The sequence below is a fragment of the Falco punctatus genome (genome assembly GCF_963210335.1).
Source record: "Falco punctatus genome assembly, chromosome: 1".
NCBI lineage: Eukaryota > Metazoa > Chordata > Aves > Falconiformes > Falconidae > Falco > Falco punctatus.
In genome coordinates, this window is record NC_137580.1 from 20,634,785 (window position 1) to 20,654,726 (window position 19,942).

At 40.8% G+C, this 19,942-nt stretch overlaps 1 protein-coding gene across 4 annotated transcripts in view; it reads right to left on the reverse strand.

Annotated features, from left to right (window-relative positions):
* METTL14 (methyltransferase 14, N6-adenosine-methyltransferase non-catalytic subunit) overlaps nt 1-19,942 on the reverse strand; it is a 51,441-nt gene that overhangs the window by 6,467 nt on the left and 25,032 nt on the right. For 3 of the 4 annotated variants that reach the window (XM_080373585.1, XM_080373584.1, XM_080373586.1), the window contains 8 exons: nt 17,231-17,319; nt 16,427-16,514; nt 10,607-10,687; nt 10,141-10,228; nt 7,541-7,631; nt 5,816-5,957; nt 3,439-3,531; nt 1,928-2,044 (listed from right to left, as the gene is read on the reverse strand). In XM_080373585.1, coding sequence (XP_080229711.1) covers nt 1,928-2,044; nt 3,439-3,531; nt 5,816-5,957; nt 7,541-7,631; nt 10,141-10,228; nt 10,607-10,687; nt 16,427-16,514; nt 17,231-17,319 — 789 coding nt within the window. Of the gene's footprint in view, nt 1-1,927; nt 2,045-3,438; nt 3,532-5,815; nt 5,958-7,540; nt 7,632-10,140; nt 10,229-10,606; nt 10,688-16,426; nt 16,515-17,230; nt 17,320-17,616; nt 17,804-19,942 lie in introns of those variants that run through there. The other variant, XM_080373583.1, reaches the window with a different exon arrangement.

A 19,942-nucleotide genomic window follows, 5' to 3' on the forward strand; every position in this document is an offset into this window, starting at 1 on the left:
CATTTCAGAGTTCTGTTTCTGGGAGTATAAAGCTCAGATGAGCTATTTCCCCCAGTATCATAAAACACTGACTCGTTCAGCACCACCAGACAGGTCTAAAAGAAACTGCAGACAAGAGTATGTAGAATCATTTCCAGATTTTTGGCAAGGGTTTTAAGAGCGAGCAAATAAATACAAAAGGCAGAACAGGCGACCTATCAAATCTGTGCAGCTGGTCAGCTGCACCCAAGCAACAGGCTTTTCATACCTTAAGTTTAACTGAAGGATATTGCTAAGCAAATTGCCCATCAAGCAAAGCCTCCTAAATCTACTATTCAGAGGAATAATCCAAAACATTTTGTTTCCGTAACACATGGAATGCCATTCGTTACTACCTTAGACACTACAACAGGTGGCACAGCATAAAGCGTCCCTCTAAAGAGATGCCTAAACTAAACATAGTAAGATAGCATTTGCTGGTGTAATCACTGGTAAATACATCTTGCACAACAGACTATTTATTTAGTCAGAATAAGCTAGCTCAATTTTCAATGTTTATTATAGTGACCTCAGCCCAACCCTTGCTCAATAAACAGAGAAATTATCTAATAATAGACATTATTCTCCTCCGTTAGACCAAGTCCCCCCCAAATCCTCCTGTGTTACTTTTAACCTCTCCCTCGTAAGTAAGCTGCACATATTTGCAATACCATATGCAATCAACATGCGGTATTTATACTTATAAATGCTTATAACTCACGGAACACTTTCAAACAAACTTCAGATCAATGCAAATGCAAGTCAAAGAAAGATTCCAGAAACCTTAAAGGGAAGTTTATACTCCTAAAAATAGCAAATCTGAGACGGGGTTGAGGATGTTTAATACTAAGGAACAATTAATCGATGCGGAACGAGACCTGAGGTTAGTGACACTTCAAATTATTAAACTGTCAGCCAATGGTCTGTTTGCAGTAAAACTGCCACGGTTTCACCCACATATATATCCCAAAACAATTCTTCATTAACCCTGTCTACATTTTTCTAAGTTTTTGATTAATATACATTTAAGTCTCTTATATCAGAATACTTTTTTTTTTCCCTCTGCACCTTCTCCAATAAATATCCTCCAAAACACATCATTTAATTTAAACCAAGCTGACCGATTCAGTCACTTGTGCGTTCCTATTGTTTTCAGGATGTCAGGAGATGCTGGCTGAACAATGGTCCCTCAGTCCTCTGTCTTGGTCAAGCTCTGGGCACATACCTGCACGTGTGCGTTCAGAACCATCAGCCAGCCTTCCAGAGCTATTTTTTATGACCACAACTATTTATAATCTACGGTTTTAAAGAATTCTTTTGACGTTAGATTTAGTCAAATTCTGCTGCTAAGTTAGTTCCATCCAAAACGGACTCCTCCACCAGCAAGTTTTCTCCTCTAATCTGGAAAGGAGCTCCATTTCACACAAAAGTGATTAACTAAGTAGTAAGACTAGCTGCCTATTTAATCATTCACCCATAACCAAAACATCCCAGAAGTCAAAAACATTGCAACGTACAATAAAATTTTCTATTCAGTTTCCATCTTCCCTCTCAGGATTTCATTCTTGTTCCATCAATCAATGAACCCTCCTCAGCTGCCTGCATTTCAACAAGGCTCAAAAGAGGATTACAGAGATCAGAGATCTGTAACAGAAATTTACCAAGCAGTGCTAAATGCAAATGAAACTTCTATACCTCACACTGACTAAAGTCAAGAAGGGGACAGAAGTTCAGCGTTCAGCCTAGGAATATGTTTATTTCCATATAGTGTGCTTTGCAGAACAGAACTCTGAAGTCTTCATGTCTGCTCTCCCAAAAGCAGGTCCCCAGCTGCCACGGAGCACCAAGTGTTACATTAAGCATCAAGAGACAGAATGGCAACAGAGGACAAATTGAGCCAAACCTTTACCTTGGTTCTTTGGAAAACAGCCTTGGGGTCTAGAGTCTTGGTCTTTCCAGGATTGTTCTTATTCGTTTTAATCCAACAAATGTCCTCACATCTTCTGTAACCCCATTTGCGCAGACACTAAATATTATAAACAGATAAAACAGTTCACGCTACACCAAAAACTTCAGTAACCTCAACTGAACACTCATACAGGTACTTGGTTTTTCTTAAAGCATAGCTAGAAGAGAAATTTGTTATAAATGAATGAAACAGTTTACTGGCATGACTGTACTATGTTTTGTCAAGCTACGCACACACAAAATAAAAAAAAAGAAAAAGAAAGAGGCTTATGGGCATATTGACTTAGCTACGTATCACACACACACTCCTATTTTGTTTTTTAAATATCTAACCACTGCACAGATCCCCTAAGGAACTATGTGTGCATTTTTAGCTAGTGACACTTAACCTAATCAAAATTAGTCTGAGCAACGTCGTGATCAGCTGCCTTGGCCCTGTCTCCACTAATACACCTGCGCTCTGGTAGTTTTTCACATCGATGTAAAATTCTATAAATGGGAAGATAAATAGCCAAAAGCCTTTGCTACCATTTTGTTGGTTTTCCTGTATTTGTAACAAAACCCCAAACCACCAAAACATACACCAACAAAAAACCTACTCGCTTTCATGACTTTTTAATACTTAACTCCTCTAAGTGTCATCTTGAAAAGGGAGGGAACTGGGCATCAAGGACTCAAGCTCATTTCGCTGTTGCTGTGTTCAAGAGCTGCCCAGCTACTTGAGTGTGTCTGTGACCAAAATCAATCTGAAACAGCCACTTTAACCAGCCTCAGAATGAAAAGCAGCTAATGCAAACAGATTAGTAACTACACGTCGTCCTTTAACACATGCTGTATTGTTTTAACAGAAAGCACTACTCAAACTAATCAAAAAATGTGTCAGCACAGCAAAAGCCAGTTGGGAATTCTTATTCCACCACCCCCAACACAAGCGGTGCTACTCTGCCATACGGAAAGATTACTCTAAAACTCCAGGACCTTATAGGGAAGTAAAGCTTTGTGGAGTTCACTAAGAGTAAACCTACTTAAACTCCAGGTGTTTTCTGAAAATAAGCAGTGCTACAAAACCAATTTTATCTCACTTTATGAAACAGTAGCACCTTTCTACTAGCATGAATATTTCTGGCAGAAAACTATTATGTCTCCTGTTAAAAAAAAATAATGTTGCACATGCACTCAACACGGCAACCTGCTTGCATCAACCAGCCAGCAGTACGGCTCTCTAGACCATGCAGAGCTATGCTTCCTCACACAGGCACAGAAACTGTATCTAAACAGTTAATCTAAGCAGTAAATTAAGTTCATTTAATCCACTTAAAATTATATATCCTCTACCATAGTAACAAAACATGTCTCAGCAGTTACAGTTGAGAATTCTATTTTTATCGTTGACTTTTTCTGCATAAACTCTTAAGCCTGTCCCTGATAAATTGAATTAAAACATCATCTTACCACTCGGCCAAGATCCAGACCCTCGCCTGAACCACACCATAGAAACACAAATGACCTTGGGGCTGCAATTTCTTCAATTTCCAATTTCATGATCTAATAATAATAGTAAAAAAACAAGTTTCTGAATTAAATATAAATCACCAATTATGTTGGGAAGAATAATTACTAGGTGTTGAAGCATTGTCACAGAAACCATCAGGAAGCCCTTTCATTAAAGATGTTAGCCTGTATACCATTTATGGCCATCCTCTTAAAAGTGTTTTCCAGACAGTATGTTGTAAGGGTTACCTTATCAGTACCCAAGTGCATGTTTTCAACATAGCTGATGACTGCCTTAATTACTCTTTTTAACAGAAATTTTACCTGCATAGACAATTCTAGACTTAAAAGATTAATGCAACCCACATGATTTCTCTCCTCCCTGCCTCCAAACCTCTGCTTCGTTTTATCATTCCACTGGTATAGCAAAAAAATCTAGTAACAGCGCAATAATGCTCTGTTTCTTTTCAGCCCCTAGAGTTACTTACATGAAGACACATCATAAAAAAGAACAGCTTAATTCCTGTTACTGTACAGGAAAGACTTTCTCTCCCCTTTCACTTTCAGGAAAAAAGCAGCAAGAATTTATCAGGACAGTTGGCTCAACAATGACAAATGAGTAACATTCAGGATGCAGTAACTTCAGATGCAAAGCATCTGTTACTCATTACAAGTTGAAAAGATTCATCTGTAACTCACTAACACATCAAATCAAGCTTCATTCAGTGCCACTGTGAAGAAAAATAATGCATGAGAAGCCATTCTAAGAGAATTACTGTAACTCCCAACTAAGAGGATGACTCCTGCCTCCAACACTCGCAGTTTTCCTGTCAGGATGGAATGTTTTTCCCCACTGGGCAATGCTGCCAGGCACCATTTTTGCCTGATGTAACAGACTGGTTAACACAGAAGCTTCCTTAACCTGTAGTTACCTAGTCTCTTATCACAGGCACCAATACCTTTGTTTTCAACTTCATTTCTCAAAGGTGGATTGCATTTTCTTCTCAAGATCCTTCAGTTTAACTGATTCTGAAGCCCTGCATGTGCATGCTTCAGCCTAAGGACAAACTGCATCTAACAGAACACAGCCAAGACAATCTCAGTAACAACTGCTTCAATCTACTGATTCACTCATGGGATGACAAATCTGCTGCCAATGCAGCCACAAGTCCTGCATGCCTTTCAAACGGGGTCTCTAAATGACAGGTAATTATTAGCTGTATATTCCCACCCAAACGCCTGAACCTAAGAATGTCTGATATGGTTATGCGAACATTTTTAAAATCAGCTATTCCTCTCTACTACAGACACGTGTTTTGTTGTGGTGGGCTGCTTGGGTGGGGATTTTTTTCACTTTGTGTTTTTTTATGGGTTTCTTGTTGTTTGATTTAAATGAATAAAGTGTAGCTACACCGCAGGGCCAGTTTAATTATAAAGTTTTTTTATTCATTGCCCAACTGGAGGAATTCTCCAGTTCTATCTTTAAGACAGGCTTTGTACCATCAAATTGTCATGCTCAATGACATGCAGCACTTCACAGCCTCCAGCCCTCACCTTGCTTTTCCAGAGCTAACTTTATTCAAGAAGATGCCAAATGGAGTTACTTATCAATACATCTTGAGTGTTTCCTTCTTTACAAGTACCTACATGCTACAGAAAGAACTTAAAAATCCTTTCTCTAACTCAATTCTCTAAATTTTTAATACCTTTGTATTGAATAACAGCAAGGGAGTACAAAAATACAGGAAAAGAATTCCACAAGTAAGGCTTATCTATTTTGTTAGGCTTCTCAGGATTACAATTGGTTTGACTCTTAAAATTTTCTACCAAACCAATACTTTGGTGAAAGAATGTGTGTCAATGAAGCGTATTCATCTACCCTTTTGACTAGAAGACCAGCATATGAAAAAGCACACTTTAAACATCTCTTTGAGAATTCCAAGCAGCAAGGGAATATTTACTATGGCTATCTGAATTTCAGCAGCAAAACCCAAACAGGACAGAAATATCATGGAATCTGAGGGTAGGGAGAAAACCAACTATGATTAGACTTAAGTTTTCAACTAGGCTCAGGGAGAACAAAAAGGTGAATGTAATTCATTGAATTCCTCAAAAAAAAAAGTCTTTTTAACACAAATAGTGTAGGCATGCATGCAATATAAAACTTAGGTTTTGTAAGAATCTAGACTTCTCTTAAAAAAATCAAACTGACAACCAAAAACAGATCCCATTTTTCCTTAAAACACATCTCTAAAATGTTTTGATACCAAAATAAATCCTCAAACTATTTGCTTAAATACATGTATGAAATCCTTTTCACAGCAAGAAAAGCACTTACATCATCCCAAGTCCAACATTTTTCATTGGCAGTAATGCCAGTCTCTCGGTAGTATTCTTCCAGTGGTGGTTCCAGGAGAATCACATCAAATTTGGACTTCAGTTCCCTAATATCAAAAGCTTCCAAGTCTGCTTGTAAGTACCTGTTTAAACAAAAGGCGATATATTGCTTGGGCAAGTTGTAACAGTGAAAATTATAGTCCACACAGCACTTCTGCGTAGCCAGTTAAGATTCGGGTCTCCTGTGTAGCTAACATAGCATACACGCACTAAATTCAGAGGAGATGCATAATGCATTCTTACTAGGCCGGATGCTGTTGCATTAGATTTTTGTTAAAGTACTCTTTCTCAGTAAACACTTTTTAGGATTCTAATTTAGCAAGCAGGAAACAGATGTCCACACAGACCATACAACAATACCTAGTACAGAATCACTGATTTTTCTGTACATCCATGGACTATACAGGAGAAAACATCAACATTTAAGAAGCAAAATATTTGCTGCCTGGCTAACAGACTTCTATTTTGCTTCACTTTGAGAAAGTGGCTTATTTTTAGAATTGCCATTTAATATATGTTATGTTCAGAAAATACTGAATACTGGAGATGCGGTTACTTTTCATATAGTAGAAATATATTTCGTTATCCCTTGTAACAAAAGCACAATTCCCACACATGTTAATTTTATTAAATACACACTGAAATGCACTCTTACAATTGGCCTCCAGTCCCACACCAATCACTGCTGTATCACTATCAAAAAAATTATGCTGCCCTCCCCTCAACACCCTTAACTTTAAAAAATCTGATTAGCAGACCACCAGCTCCCCCTTCCCAAGAAAGTGTCCAGAAAAGATTATTATGCCGTAAGTGCATTGTGTTATCAGAAGGCAGCATTTAATTACTATTTTTTCCTCTTTCATGCTTTAAGGCTAAGAATGGCAAAATGCATCTAACTTCAAAATAGCAAGTTGAGTTTTGCAGTTTGGATCTCAGTTGTTCAGACAACTATTTCAGAGTTGTTCATGTGACTGTCATGGAATCTTGCTATTTTACTTGGTACAGATTAGGACTAGAGTATATTAAAAGCACTAAGTTCACATTCAGAGGTTCAAATTCCTGGGAGTAAAATGCTGCATGCTGTCACTGTGTCTAACGTTCAGCAACAACTCAAAAGTAATACAAAGTAAGTAGGACAAGTCACTTCCAGCCAGCCTAAGCTATTTTTGGTCTTAAACTACAAAGTAATATCTGATTAATGGACAATAAGATAACAGCTGAACATTTTAAAAAAAAAAAAAAAAAAAAAGACGCTACAAGAACAACCGAAGTTATACTAACAAGCCCGTTTTTAAAAGCTTTTCTTGTTACTATAAACTACATGATCTCATGAGATTCATGACCATATGATGTTCTTTTAGTTACCAAGTTGAAGCCTGCAGCCCAATCAGTTGACAGTTCTCCCTTAAAAACCAAAGCTTTAGATACTATATATAATAACACACTGGAAAGAAAATCTAGTTTATACACTATATTAAACATCTAGATTAAACTAACAAAACCAAACGGAATTATTCTTCTGAAGTTTCAGTTGATTGATTTGTATATACAAACAGAAACAGAAAATGTAAATTCTGAGCAGGTGCTAAAGATAGAGATTTGCAAAGCAGACAGCTAACTTCAAACAGGTCTGGAGAAGAAAGGCATTTTCCACAAGAACACTTACATGGGAGGAGTGTTAGATTTAGATATCAGCTCATCCTTCAATCTGATGAGCTCTCTAAGTTTTGGATATTCTTCAAACCTATCTGCTAAGCCTAAGAAGAAGAAAACATGAAGTTAACAACTACTTAAGAGAGTAATTCTGTATCAATTAAGCATTGTCCAGTATTCTGAATAAGTCCAAACGTTAATACTTAGCCTCATTTTATTTCTTGTTACAACAAACCAAACCCTCCAAAGCAGTTTTTTGTTCAGTACTTTACAAAATCCTCCTGCCCTCACCCAGTTAATCAGACATTACTAAACGTAGTGTCTATGCTCTCATCTCCTCTGGAGCGCTACAGTGATCAGAAGTTCACAACTCCTTTTATAAGAAGGAAAAAGTCTTTCATTTAAACTAAAAGTGCCAGAATGATGAAAGTTACTTTGTTATCCTCCTCCATCCGTAAGTTTATATGAAGATAAAATTAACATTAATTTACAGAACACTCTCATCTAACCTTTGAAGATTATTTCTGAGGTGGCAGCTGGGGTGTGGCTGGCTCCCTCAGGCAACCCTCGTATTGAGATTTGGCACTCTGGTGTCAGTCATGGAAGTCTGAATACATGTGTATTTATTTACTGGGTTCCTAGACTTAGCTTTAAGATGTGAGTTTTAAAACTCTTCATATGTACAGAATGCAAACAAGAGAACCCTAATTAGGTTTTGTGCGGCAAAATTTTTTTAAAAAAGAAAAAAAAAACAAGTGAACTTCTCAGTACATACACTCCCCCTTCATAAAAGCATAGGCAGTATGTTTGTTGTTATTGTCAGCAGTAGGCTCAGCACAAACCAGAAAGGTACCGCTTGCACCTCCCAAGCAGTATCAGTTCAGCTTTAGTAGGATTTATTTACAAAGCCTCATGTTCATTTACATTTACAACTTTAAATAGTACTAATCCATGGGGGGGTGGGGGAGAATGGACCCCAGCCAAACACACAAACCACCCAACCCTTCATCTCTCTCTATACTTTAATTCAAACTTCTGAACTCTCAACCGTAGCATCACACTGGTAAAGCACAGTTCTTTGAATCTAATATTATTATCTCTTACTACACATGCATAAAACACTCAAAAGTTATTTTCATTCTTTTCCTTAAATACCTAACATCTTAAAAACACCACTGTGTTCTTCCAATTTCCACTGCTGTGTTGCTTCCAGCCAGTGCAAGTCAAATACTCCTGACCAGAAGAAACAGAAGCCAGTCATCAGCAGCTAAGCAACAGACACAAAAGAATTTTCAACCAAGATTACTTCAGCCGTTAAACAAACAAACCAAAGCAAAACCCATAGGTCTCTTCCAACAGCAACATCAAAAAAGCTGTAACTGGCTTTTCTGGAACCACTACTTCCCTAGAGCTTTTTGCAGAGTCACGCCCAATTATGAGGCAGCACCTAAGCAGAGTTCTGATTGTCATGTAGAAAACGTACGCTAACCATACGCTAACCAATATGCAACTAGACATACCTCATCTCTAATAAAAGGTCTAGACTAACTGCTGCCGCCACGTTCCTTTCCGTATTAACACTCGTACAACAATTTGACCTGCCCCTTTCAAATTCTTTATGCAGCAGAGAAGTCAGAGTAACATGGGCTGCTATTTCTTTGTACTCATTTCAAAGAACAGAGTATAACTATTTTAAGTATGTAACTGAAGCACAGGTGCTTCTCAGATAACGACATAACTGAGACAAAACAGCCCGCTCTTCATACTGAACATCCAGATGGATTTCACGGAAGCATCCATGAAACACAGTGAGGAAAAAACTAGCTGCCTCAATAAGCAACAAAACCTTTTTGGGCTGGCATCATTAAACACAACATACTTGCCCTGACCATCTTAACCTTGTTAAAATTCAGAGAACTGTTGCAGAAAATTGCAGAGGGAGATGTCCTGGGTTTTTTAAACGCCAACTAACTACCAGGCACCCATTCTGGGAAACAGGACCAAAGGGAACGTTAGTTTTAGAAATACTAAACTCAGACCTAGTAACATAAGGTTTCAATAAACAAGTTCAGCAATGGCTCGATGAACATGGACTTAAAAAATAACATTTCTCAAAACTCAGTAATACGTTGGACCTTCTAATAAGTTGTCAGCAGTTACATAATTCAGCTGGTAAGTATTATCCATATTGCTTATGGAGTTAAATGTAAGTCTCTTCCATACTTTACATGTTAAATGCATTCTTGGAGGCAATTCAGTCCAGGAAACAGCTAAGCAGTAATTCAGTTATTCAAACTTCCAAAGGTTTCAAGATCCGCTTGCTAGACTTATCTACTGGAATCAGTAGAGCTTAGTTTTGAAAAATCTTCCTGGTTAACTACTTTCTAATAAAACCAAGAATAAGAGCAGCCTGGGCATTAATCACCTCCTAACTGGCTAAAAATGAAGTATTTTATATAAATTTATATATTGATATGAATGCACACAGAGAGACAAAACTATGAAGTATGTGTGTATCTGCATTTCCCAGTAACTGTAAGGAATTGAAAAGGGGAAGAAAAAGAAGTGCTATCACATAAAATGAGTTATCTTCAAACAGGAACTATGGCATACCAACATCTCTGATGAAGTTCTGGGGTCTGTGTCCCGTATCCACAAAGTGTTGGCAATAATCGTTGTGTGGATTTAAGCTCTGAGTACCCTGGAGAACAAAAGGGAGTTCAGTGAGAGCAACAGAGGTAAATGGACATACACACACTAGATGTGTAGTCTGATAAATGAGAAAGTAACATTTTTTTTTTCAACATGCCCTTATAAGCTACGCAAGTCAAGACCATCATTGTTTGTTACTTCCAAATATGACCCGCCATTACTATGGCTCACTGTAAGTTGACCCAGAGCTTTAGTCCAATCAATGTACACAATAGTTACAGTCTTATCTTTCACAGGGAAGTTCCATACTTGCGAGTTCCAATCACTTCATCCTTTAAAGCTGTATTTCAAATACCGTCAATTGCAGAACTAGTTTAACACAACTATGCCAGCTTTGACTAAATTTCTGACTGCAAGAGCAGCTCACCTTAAGGAAGGTACTAGAATCTTTGTAAATCTCTTCTTCATAAGGCAGGTTCTCTTCATCTTGCTGCAGCTCTACTTCATCCTTGGAAACAAAGCAGGTGTTACAGGTATGCAAGATCACACTGTTTCTCTCATTATGATTCTGCTTCTTACGGAAAGAAGCGGGCTGTCTACAAATAGAAGTCTCCTATAACAGTATGACATGAATGGCTCCAGCTCCAGTTTTGGGGGTTGCTGTCAGGTGGTGTGGAATTACTTATTCCCAAAAAGGTCTGCCTCTCTCTCTCATTAATGAGAACAGTGTTACTGGGAAAGAATAAAATAAGAAACCTTTCATTTCTAGACCCTGACAGTGTAAACACTGTTTTAAAAAGTATAAACTTTAAAATTTTGTCCCCCAACAATTTCACTCCTTGGACTAAAGCAAATGGTATCTTTTGTTGAAGTTCTGTAGCAGAACCTTTGAACGTTTCACTCAGTCACCTTCTACATTCCAACCTTGGCAAGTGAAACTCTCTTCTCTATAAAAATCTGTTAAAGTCCACATTTGGCAGAAACAGCACATGGTACAAGCCAGTGTTTCATTTGGACTGTCCTTAAAATTAACTTTAAAATTCCTATTTTATAGTCTCAAAAGTTTTAGAAAACGGGACTTCTATTGCAATTTTTGCCCCAGTTAGTGTGTCACCAGCTGTTCATTAATCAGATTTCTGAAGATTCAGGGATGTATCACACTGACACTCAACATCCAACACAGAACTCAGAGAACAGAAACAGAGACTCACTTCTTCATGTCACTTACTATTTTCCCATTGTTCTTGAAACAATCCAGTATATATATTACATTTAATTAAGACTAAAGAACCACTAAATAGTATCATCTACCATATCTTATTATGATGGTAGAATGCACATGCTCTTTCATACATTACTGATTGTAACAGAAATCTTAAATCAGTTAATATAGTGCTTCATGTGAGAAGAAAAGCAGTTTCAAAGCTGAAATAATAATAAAAAACCACCAACGCATTTTTAGCACACTGAAATAAAAGGAAAGATGGGGAACCAGATTTCTCATAGAAAAGAGCAAAACTGCTCCCCCCAACATGTATCTTAAATCAAAAGACACAGAGAAGAGGCTATTATTACTGCCGCATTTACGCTATGCTACATAAGCTGTCTGAATGCAGTATGAAAACATAAGTGTTCTCCCCATTCGGATCCCTCTAGCTGTTGGAAATAAGCTCGGTCTTCTTTTGAAACTGGAGCTTTGCACCAACTTCTGAAAGGCCTGCTGTGATTAACATGTCACAGATTCCCCTTCCCTATTATTCAGGTGAGTAACTTACAGAGATAGAGGGTTTTTTTGTTTAACCAGACCAAAAAGAGAAGGATTAGTAACAGGAACAGCAACAGTGTTTACAAGGAAAAGGAACGAACAGCAGACAAGCAGCAGCAGGAACTGTTACTCAGGAAAAAAAAAAAAAGGCTGAAAGCTTGAGTTTTACTGAAAACTGCTTATGCCATCATAAGTTTACACCTGTTTACCCTCTTCCATCTTCCTCTAAATCTTAGCCTTCTGATGATGTGCACTTGTTAGATACCTACTTCAGAACCATTCCAGTTCTTCTTATGCCTTCATAGTGATTAAAAGAAAGAAAAAAAAAAGGGGGGGGGGGGGGGGGGGGGGTGAGGGGTGTCTGTTGGCTACAAACAAAAAGCCCACACCACCAACTTCCAAAGGGAAAAGAACACAAAGCAGAGACAGAAAGAAATTAACAGTAACACAAGACCCTAGGTTCCTGTACATTAATCATCCTTGTTTTCCAAATCTGGCATGTTGTTGCTGAGTTAGGGAAACAAAAACTACCCACAATATTCAAGCATACAGTTTTTTCAAAGAACTAGAGATACATTAAGCAATTGTCATGATTCAACTAAGTAAGATTTTCCCAGTTTCCAGAACAAAGGCATGGAAGCATCCCAAGCTCGCAGGTCACTGCTTGCCGAAACAAAGTAAACCAGGGCTGTATCAAATTAGGCTGGCGGACAGCAAAATCAAACCACAGGTGTTATTGTACTTCCTACAAAGTTAAAACCCCAGAACTCTTTGCCACAAAACACTGTTGATACCAGACACACAGGTTCAAACAATTGAGTAAATTCACCTGGGGATGGGGAGAGGTGGAACAATAATCACAACTCTCAGAAGGCTACGAAAAGCCTGGCCATGGCAGCATATAGTCTAGTCCCATCATCTGTCACTTCCAAATACAGACCAAGGAGCTCAATTAGCCCTCGTACAACCATTACAGTCCACAAAAACAAGACTACTGTAGAAGTTCTTGAAAACCACTGTTCAACTTTCTGAACCTTAAAATAGCCGTTATTCATTTTTGCCAATAATGCGTCTCCTCCCCATACCTCCCACCTCTACTGTTTGTAATGCAGAGTCAGGCTCCAAGAAAAGCCAAGCTGGCAGCAGGAAGCTTGACAAGCAGCCTTGCTGCCTTTTATTTTCGTATCAGCCTGATGCTTACTAAGAACTGTCACTATAAATGTTACACTTATTCTACCAAAAAAAAAAACAAAACCAAAAAGAAAACCACAAGACCAATACATAAAAAACATAGCTTTTTTTTTTAGATTACAAGATCTGAAATTTTTTTTCAGATGAAAAGAACCAGATGTTCTTAAACGGCTGAGAAGATTAACATACTTTGTCTTTCATCTCAGAAACTGCTCTCGCACTTCTCCCATATAATGAAAAAGTCAATGTCACTGTTCAGCCTTCTCTCAAAGCACCAGTGTAAGGCATTTAAGTGTCATCAGCTCACTTCACTTTCCACTTGGAACACTAGAAGCTGACAGAAATCCTCTAAAATACTCAACTACGTATGTTTAAAGGTTTCATCCCCACATCCACACCCCCTGCCCGTGCAGACCTTGTGCCATCACACTGCACCACAGTAACAAGACAGTTGTATCTTCATGGTAACCCATCTGTTTCGCTGATTGACTGGATACCAAGCAAAAATGAACTCCAAATCAAATATAAAAATAAATGCAGTTTATTATATGAAAATATGACATAGGAAAATAGTATGCAGTATGATAAAAGGGAACAGTGCTAGTTATTATGCAAGGTATGATAAAAGAGCAATGGGAGCGAAGCACCAAATCATTCCTGCGAAGTGTATCAGAGGCTAAGAAAAGGGCACATCACTGATTACCCCCCCCAATACCCCTGCCCAGGCCCACACTCTGGCTGGGCAGCCCCGCTGCAGCTGGCATCAGGAGTCTCTTGGTAACTGGGAAATTCCTACACAGTGCATCCACCCATATGTGAGGCTCCTGGCCCAGTCCTGGAGCCTGCACACCTCTACACTCAGTGAAAAACAACAACCAGTTTACACATACACTCAATTTTACAATTACAACATTACACTCGTGTATGCAAACTTAAGTTTATGCCCAGTGCAGGAGTGCACTGTCTCATGGTTTGTAAGGTTCACACATGCCAGGGATGCAGCCAGACACCCAAGTGTGCTGGAGTTACCACCATGACACAGCTGCACGCAGTATCTGTTGTCTGGATGGCCCTGCCCACATCTCACTTGTTCAGGGGGCTCAGGACAAACCCCACCTGCTCATTAAAGTTGTCCTTGAGCTCACTGTCCAAGTTAAGCAATTTCTAATTAAAGACAATTTTTTTCCATAAGCAGCAATCAATTTAATAAACTTTTACCACACCATCTTCACCAACAATTATAGCTAGATGCCTGCGCTCCAGCTAGAGCAGTTGAGGTTTGAGGATACACTCACTTCCACCAAATCTGAAGTCAGGACACAGAAATTTTAAACCACTTCAGAAGGTTTAACTGATACCATCACGTAGAACCCAACACTGCACGTCAGGGTTTCAGAAACATGAGTGACTTTGCATTGGAAATACTTACCTGTAATTTTTCTACCAAAACTGGCAAACTTGCATTATTTGTCTGCAACGCTAACAGCTAAGTCTATTATTACTTTTGTCTAAGGAATATTAAACAATCCAATAGGGCCTGATACCACAAAGATCTAGATTTTTGTATTAGTTCATATTACAAGACTAAATTTAAACAGGCTCAAAGCACTAAGAAAGAAGCTAACATAAATACAAATGGGATTTTACTAAGTTCTTACATCCTTGCCAATAGAGAAGAATTAGCAATGTCTGCAGAAAACAGCTGATGGAAGACTCCACTATAGATGTTCTACTTGCAGGTTTCAAGTTTCTCAAATCTATTCATCAGCTCAACTGACGGTCCAAGTCAGTATCATTACAATATTCTTCAATTTCAACAATATAAGAAGTCTGGCCACTTGCAAGGGGTTACAGACCACCCTGGGGTAAGTCTTCTCCATGCTAATGGAGAAGGCGTTATGGATAAGATTCATATGCTTTGTCAACTGAAGTGACTTATCCACATCTATTTCACAGAAAAAAAAAAATCAGTTGTTTAACCACATACTTTGTGAATGAGTAAAATAAACTGATAGGAAGCATCACTAATGTGAGCATAAAAACCCCAGCTCACAAATAGTGCATGTACTCTGCAAATCCCTTCTTTGAGATGGCAACTTAATTGGTTTGCTAAACAAGATGTACAGACTAACACTTAGCATGTTAAAAAGAAGTTCTGTCCATTTACAGATACCTTAAAATTCAGTAATCAAAAAGTGTCCTGTCATACTTTTTGTTTCAGTAAGACATAAGATAGACATTATTACTGAAAGATTTATAAACCTGAACGCAAATGTGTGTTCACACTACCAAGGCCACATATTTAAAAAATAACTATTTTTAGGCATCCATGAGAATAGCAGACATTGCATTATGTCATAAATGCACTGACCTTGATTCTACTTAATCACAGAAGCAAGGTTATCAGGACAAGGAGAAAAGGAAGAGAGAGGACATATATTGCAACAAGATCACAAAGCAGATCAGAAAGACAGCTGTATCACAACCATGTCTTTGACCTCCTTTCCTTACCACTCACATTAGCCAAAAGATCACATTAGATATGAAACAGGAAATCTGTCAAATAGCTCTTGGATAAGCATTTGAAAAATGAAGGGCATGAGAGTTTGACAACCACTCACTCTTCCATGACCATGGAGGCATTTTGTTTTGTTCTCTAGAACTGAACTTTTCCTGGCTATTTTGGACACTTCAAGCACAGCACAAACCAAGCCTCTGCCATTCCCTTAGAATCCCTTATTTGTTCCATTCCTCCAGAACTGCACTCCTTTGCACTTAACAGGCAGGTCGGAAGACACCCTCAGCCTCCCTGTACCTCATCCAGTGGCCCATGCCTCTTGCTAAATGCAAGCTTTTCTTCTGACACAAAGAATTTCTGGTAAAGAGTTTTTATTTTCTTGTGTACCCAAGCACACATGCATTTTACCACTTCGGCCCACACAAGACAGCCAGTCACAGCACACTGCCATTCCCTGTAAGCGCTGTCACTTAAGCCCACCTCCTCCCAGGAGCAGCACTAAATTAAGTCTCCATACATTGGGTTCTGGTCCATGTACAGTTCAATGCACCTAGGAGACATCTGAAGGCAAGCACTTAGTGTCTATGCTCCCTCTCCTAGATATCTGCAGTAGAAGACATCAAGGGAGATGCCACTGAAGGACATATATTTTAAAGTATTGATACATATAGCATTTGTTTTTATTTATATGCACCCACATACTGTATAAGTCCCTCAGAGACACATGAACACCAGACAAAAGTAACTGTTGCCTTTTTTTTTTCCCCCCTTACCTTATACTCTTCAATCTCTTCCTCATCAGCCTCTCCCTCATCTGGGTATTTGCGTTTTGCATTTGGTGCAGAAGTATCATAAGCGGCCCTAAAAGTGTCCAAAAAAAAAATCCTCATATAAGACAATTTCTCCCTCCGGAGAGAAAATTTCAAAAATCTCTCATAATCTGACGACTACACGTTTCTGTGACAGGTTTGAAATTATTTTGAAACCTTGTATATGAGAAGTTGTTCCTCTCTCAGTATATTTGAGACCAGCACAACTTCTCAAAGACAGGTCTTCTGAAAAGGTACCTCACTTTGTGATTTCTCTGTTCTAAAAGGTACAACTTATTTTAACCAGTCGTACCTCTACAAAACGAAGTCCGCTCACACAAGAAAATTGCTATTAAATTTGAGAATAAGCACCAGCTACTGTGTCCTGGACGTGTCTGTTGTTCTGTAAGAACTTTTTAACAAAGTTTCCCCGTAACTGCACTTGGCAAAAGTCTAAAGGCTCTAGGCCAATGCGGATGGCATAGCCTACCTCACACCTCAGACCTGCTCCACAGTAGCTTTTTAACACAGGAAGCAGTAGTTAGCCTTGATTTCCAAACTGCTACTAGAAGCGAGTGACTGAACCCCGCTCCCCTCATCTGGAAGTTCAGATCCGAGTAATTAAAGCGATTTTTGTCACTAAATTGTGCATTTTTAAAATACATGGCAAGATTCCCGAGTGCTCTCTGGAGCGCGATCTCCTGCTATTCCCAAGGCTGGTACCGCCGCCGCCCCGACTCCCAGCAGGAGCTGCCCAGCGGTACTGACCGGCACGTTTCCCGCGTCTCGGCGATCTCCCGCTGCTCCTCCTTGCTGTTGAGCACGGCGCCGATACTGTCCGCGTTCTCTGCTCCTAGCTGGACAGGGGCACGGCCGACCGGCCCGCGGTTACCGCCCATCGCCAGCCCCAGCCGCAGCCACCCCACCGCCGCGCCCCAGGGCCGCTCGTCAACCCTGACCGGCCTCCCCCCGCCAGCGGCCCCCCGGGGCTGCGCGGCCTGCCCGAGCTCCCCGCCGGGGCCCGCCGCAGAACGCCTCCCTCACGTTCCCGCCGGGCGCCGCCGCACAGGCCCGGCCCGCCGCCCCCTGCGGAACCGCCGCGCCGGCGGCCCCCTCGCCGCGGGCCCCGGGAGGGGGCCGGCCCCGGCCGCTACCTGCTGCGCCAAGAGCTGCCGCCGGAGCTTCTGCCGCTCCCGGATCTCCTGCAGGCGGCTGTTCATCGCCGCGCAGCCGGCCGCCGCCACACCGCCTCGCCGCGCTCCCGCCCGCGCGTCACTTCCGCCCGCTCCGCCAGTGGCGCGGCGGCGGCCATGTGGGCTGCGGGCAGCGGGGCCGGGCGTGCCGTGCCCTGGCACGTCACGGCACGGCAGGGCAAGGCAGGGCTGTGCCGTACGGCAACCCGCTGGCTCCGGGCTGGTGGGAGCCGGCCCTCCGGGCTCCCCCGGCGCACCGCAGCAGGCCGCTTTCCTCTTTCCGTGCCATTTCAGCGGCTTTCCGGTAAAGATGTGAAATGCATTGCCGTTCAGGCGCTGCACGGTTAAGGTCCATCTCAGGGCGCCCTGGCAGCAGCTGAGCACAGCCATTGTGGAGCCCCCCTCATCCAGGCCTGCCCTGCCGGCACCCCCTCGCTGCCGCAGTGCCTGGCGCGGGGGCCCGGCCCCAGCTGTGCCCAGCTGTGCCCTCGGCATCCCCCCTGCGGCCGCCGCGCAGCTCCTACCCGGCGCTCGCCCTGCCGCAGCCCTCGCACCCCGGCCCGGTCTCCCCCGGCGATCTGCAAGTCAGCCTTCAGGCTTTGCCCACATCTTCCTGATTAAGAAATTCCATTTTGGGGGAGTTTTTGCAAAAGCATTTTTCATCGGGTTTTTTGTCTCTTTCCTGCTTCCTCCTTTCCGCCTTCATATTTATTGTCTGTCTTTGAATGTAATTTACATTGCATGCTGATGGTCATGCCGACAGCTATTCATGCTACAAGAATGAAGAGTAAAATCAGGGCCTGAAGTCCAGATTGACAAGTTGTGCAATACACTGCAGCCCCTAGCATCTTGCAGAAGGAAACTTCACAAAGCGATAAAGAAAGATTACAAATGATCTCAGCAGTTGTAATTAATGCTAATGTTTGCTCTCCTGGAACAGACAATTTTTTCCTGTAATCATCAAAGACGTGGACAAGAGCTGACAAGTGACATTCAGCACTCTGGTAATATGGAGCACGGTGCCAGATACCATCTCGCTTTTGCAGTACGAGCTCTTATGTTACACCTCAATGACATTATGCAGGTCAAACTTAAAACTGAGAAAGATGCACAAAGAGAAGGAAAAAAAGAGCAGTGCAGGCTAATGCAGAAAGAAATAACTTCCAGCTACTCACACTTCTCAAGTGATAGCACATCCTAGAAAAATGATCGAGCTTTTAAATGTTAAAAAGCCAAAATACCAAGAGGTGATTTTTTTTTATCTCCCTAAGGAATACATTCCTAGTTATACTGTCCTATCTATGGAAACGTTATGGAAAAAGAAATGTTATCTCATACTACTGCACACTGCTTTGATACTGTTGGCTGTAATGAATACAGTACAAGTCCCTGCAGAGTAACAAAATCACTTCCTCCTGGATGTGATCTGATGAAGTTTGTGTGAGCCTGCAGTCTGTTTTTAGAACTGGTTGCTAAGACGAGCTAATCTTTACAAACACTAATGGGTATGAAAGATGTTACACTATACACATACACTGTTGCAAAATAAAAAGTTTGTATTTTTTGCAGAATGCTCCTTGCCTTTCTTCTTCTCTCTGTATGCGGTCATTTTGGCGCTCTCAGCCTTGTATGCAGTCTGCGGTCGGGTTTTTTCTGTTAAGTATCAGGCCAAATTCTGCTGGTCTGGAGTCAAGCTACACACGCAGACATACTGTACCATAATCTTATCTACAGGTTTGTGTTTTATCACAGATACTGGTGGTTTGATTCCATCATTATTTGCTGTGGACTGGAACTTTATTCCTTATCAAGGAATCATCCAAAAAGAACAGAATCCTCTAATCCAGCCTGATATCCTGATGTCAACCCTGACATGGTGTCAAACCTGCAAATATGCAGTACTGGAAATGCGTCAGCCTCCCTGGGCAATTCATACGAGCTTCATGGTACTTAACATTCAGATTCTTTTCCCCTAGTCCTCAGTCTAAATATTTGTTGCTGGAATTTATAATCTCTGCTCCATATGGACAGCAAAATAAATGCATGTCATACTGTTTGCCATCAGCACGCAGAAGTTTGCTTCTCCTCTGCAACAGTCCTTAGTGTCTGAGCAGACTGCTCTTGCATTTCTTTTCAATTCAGACCCTTCTACCCCGTGGAATCTCATCTGATCAAGGCAATTCCTTCATGAATGGTTATTCCCTGAACTAGGCATTCGGCTGCAGATGAAGCCTTCAACAACAGTGTGTGAAATACACACATGATGTAGTATATGCTGCAGGACCGA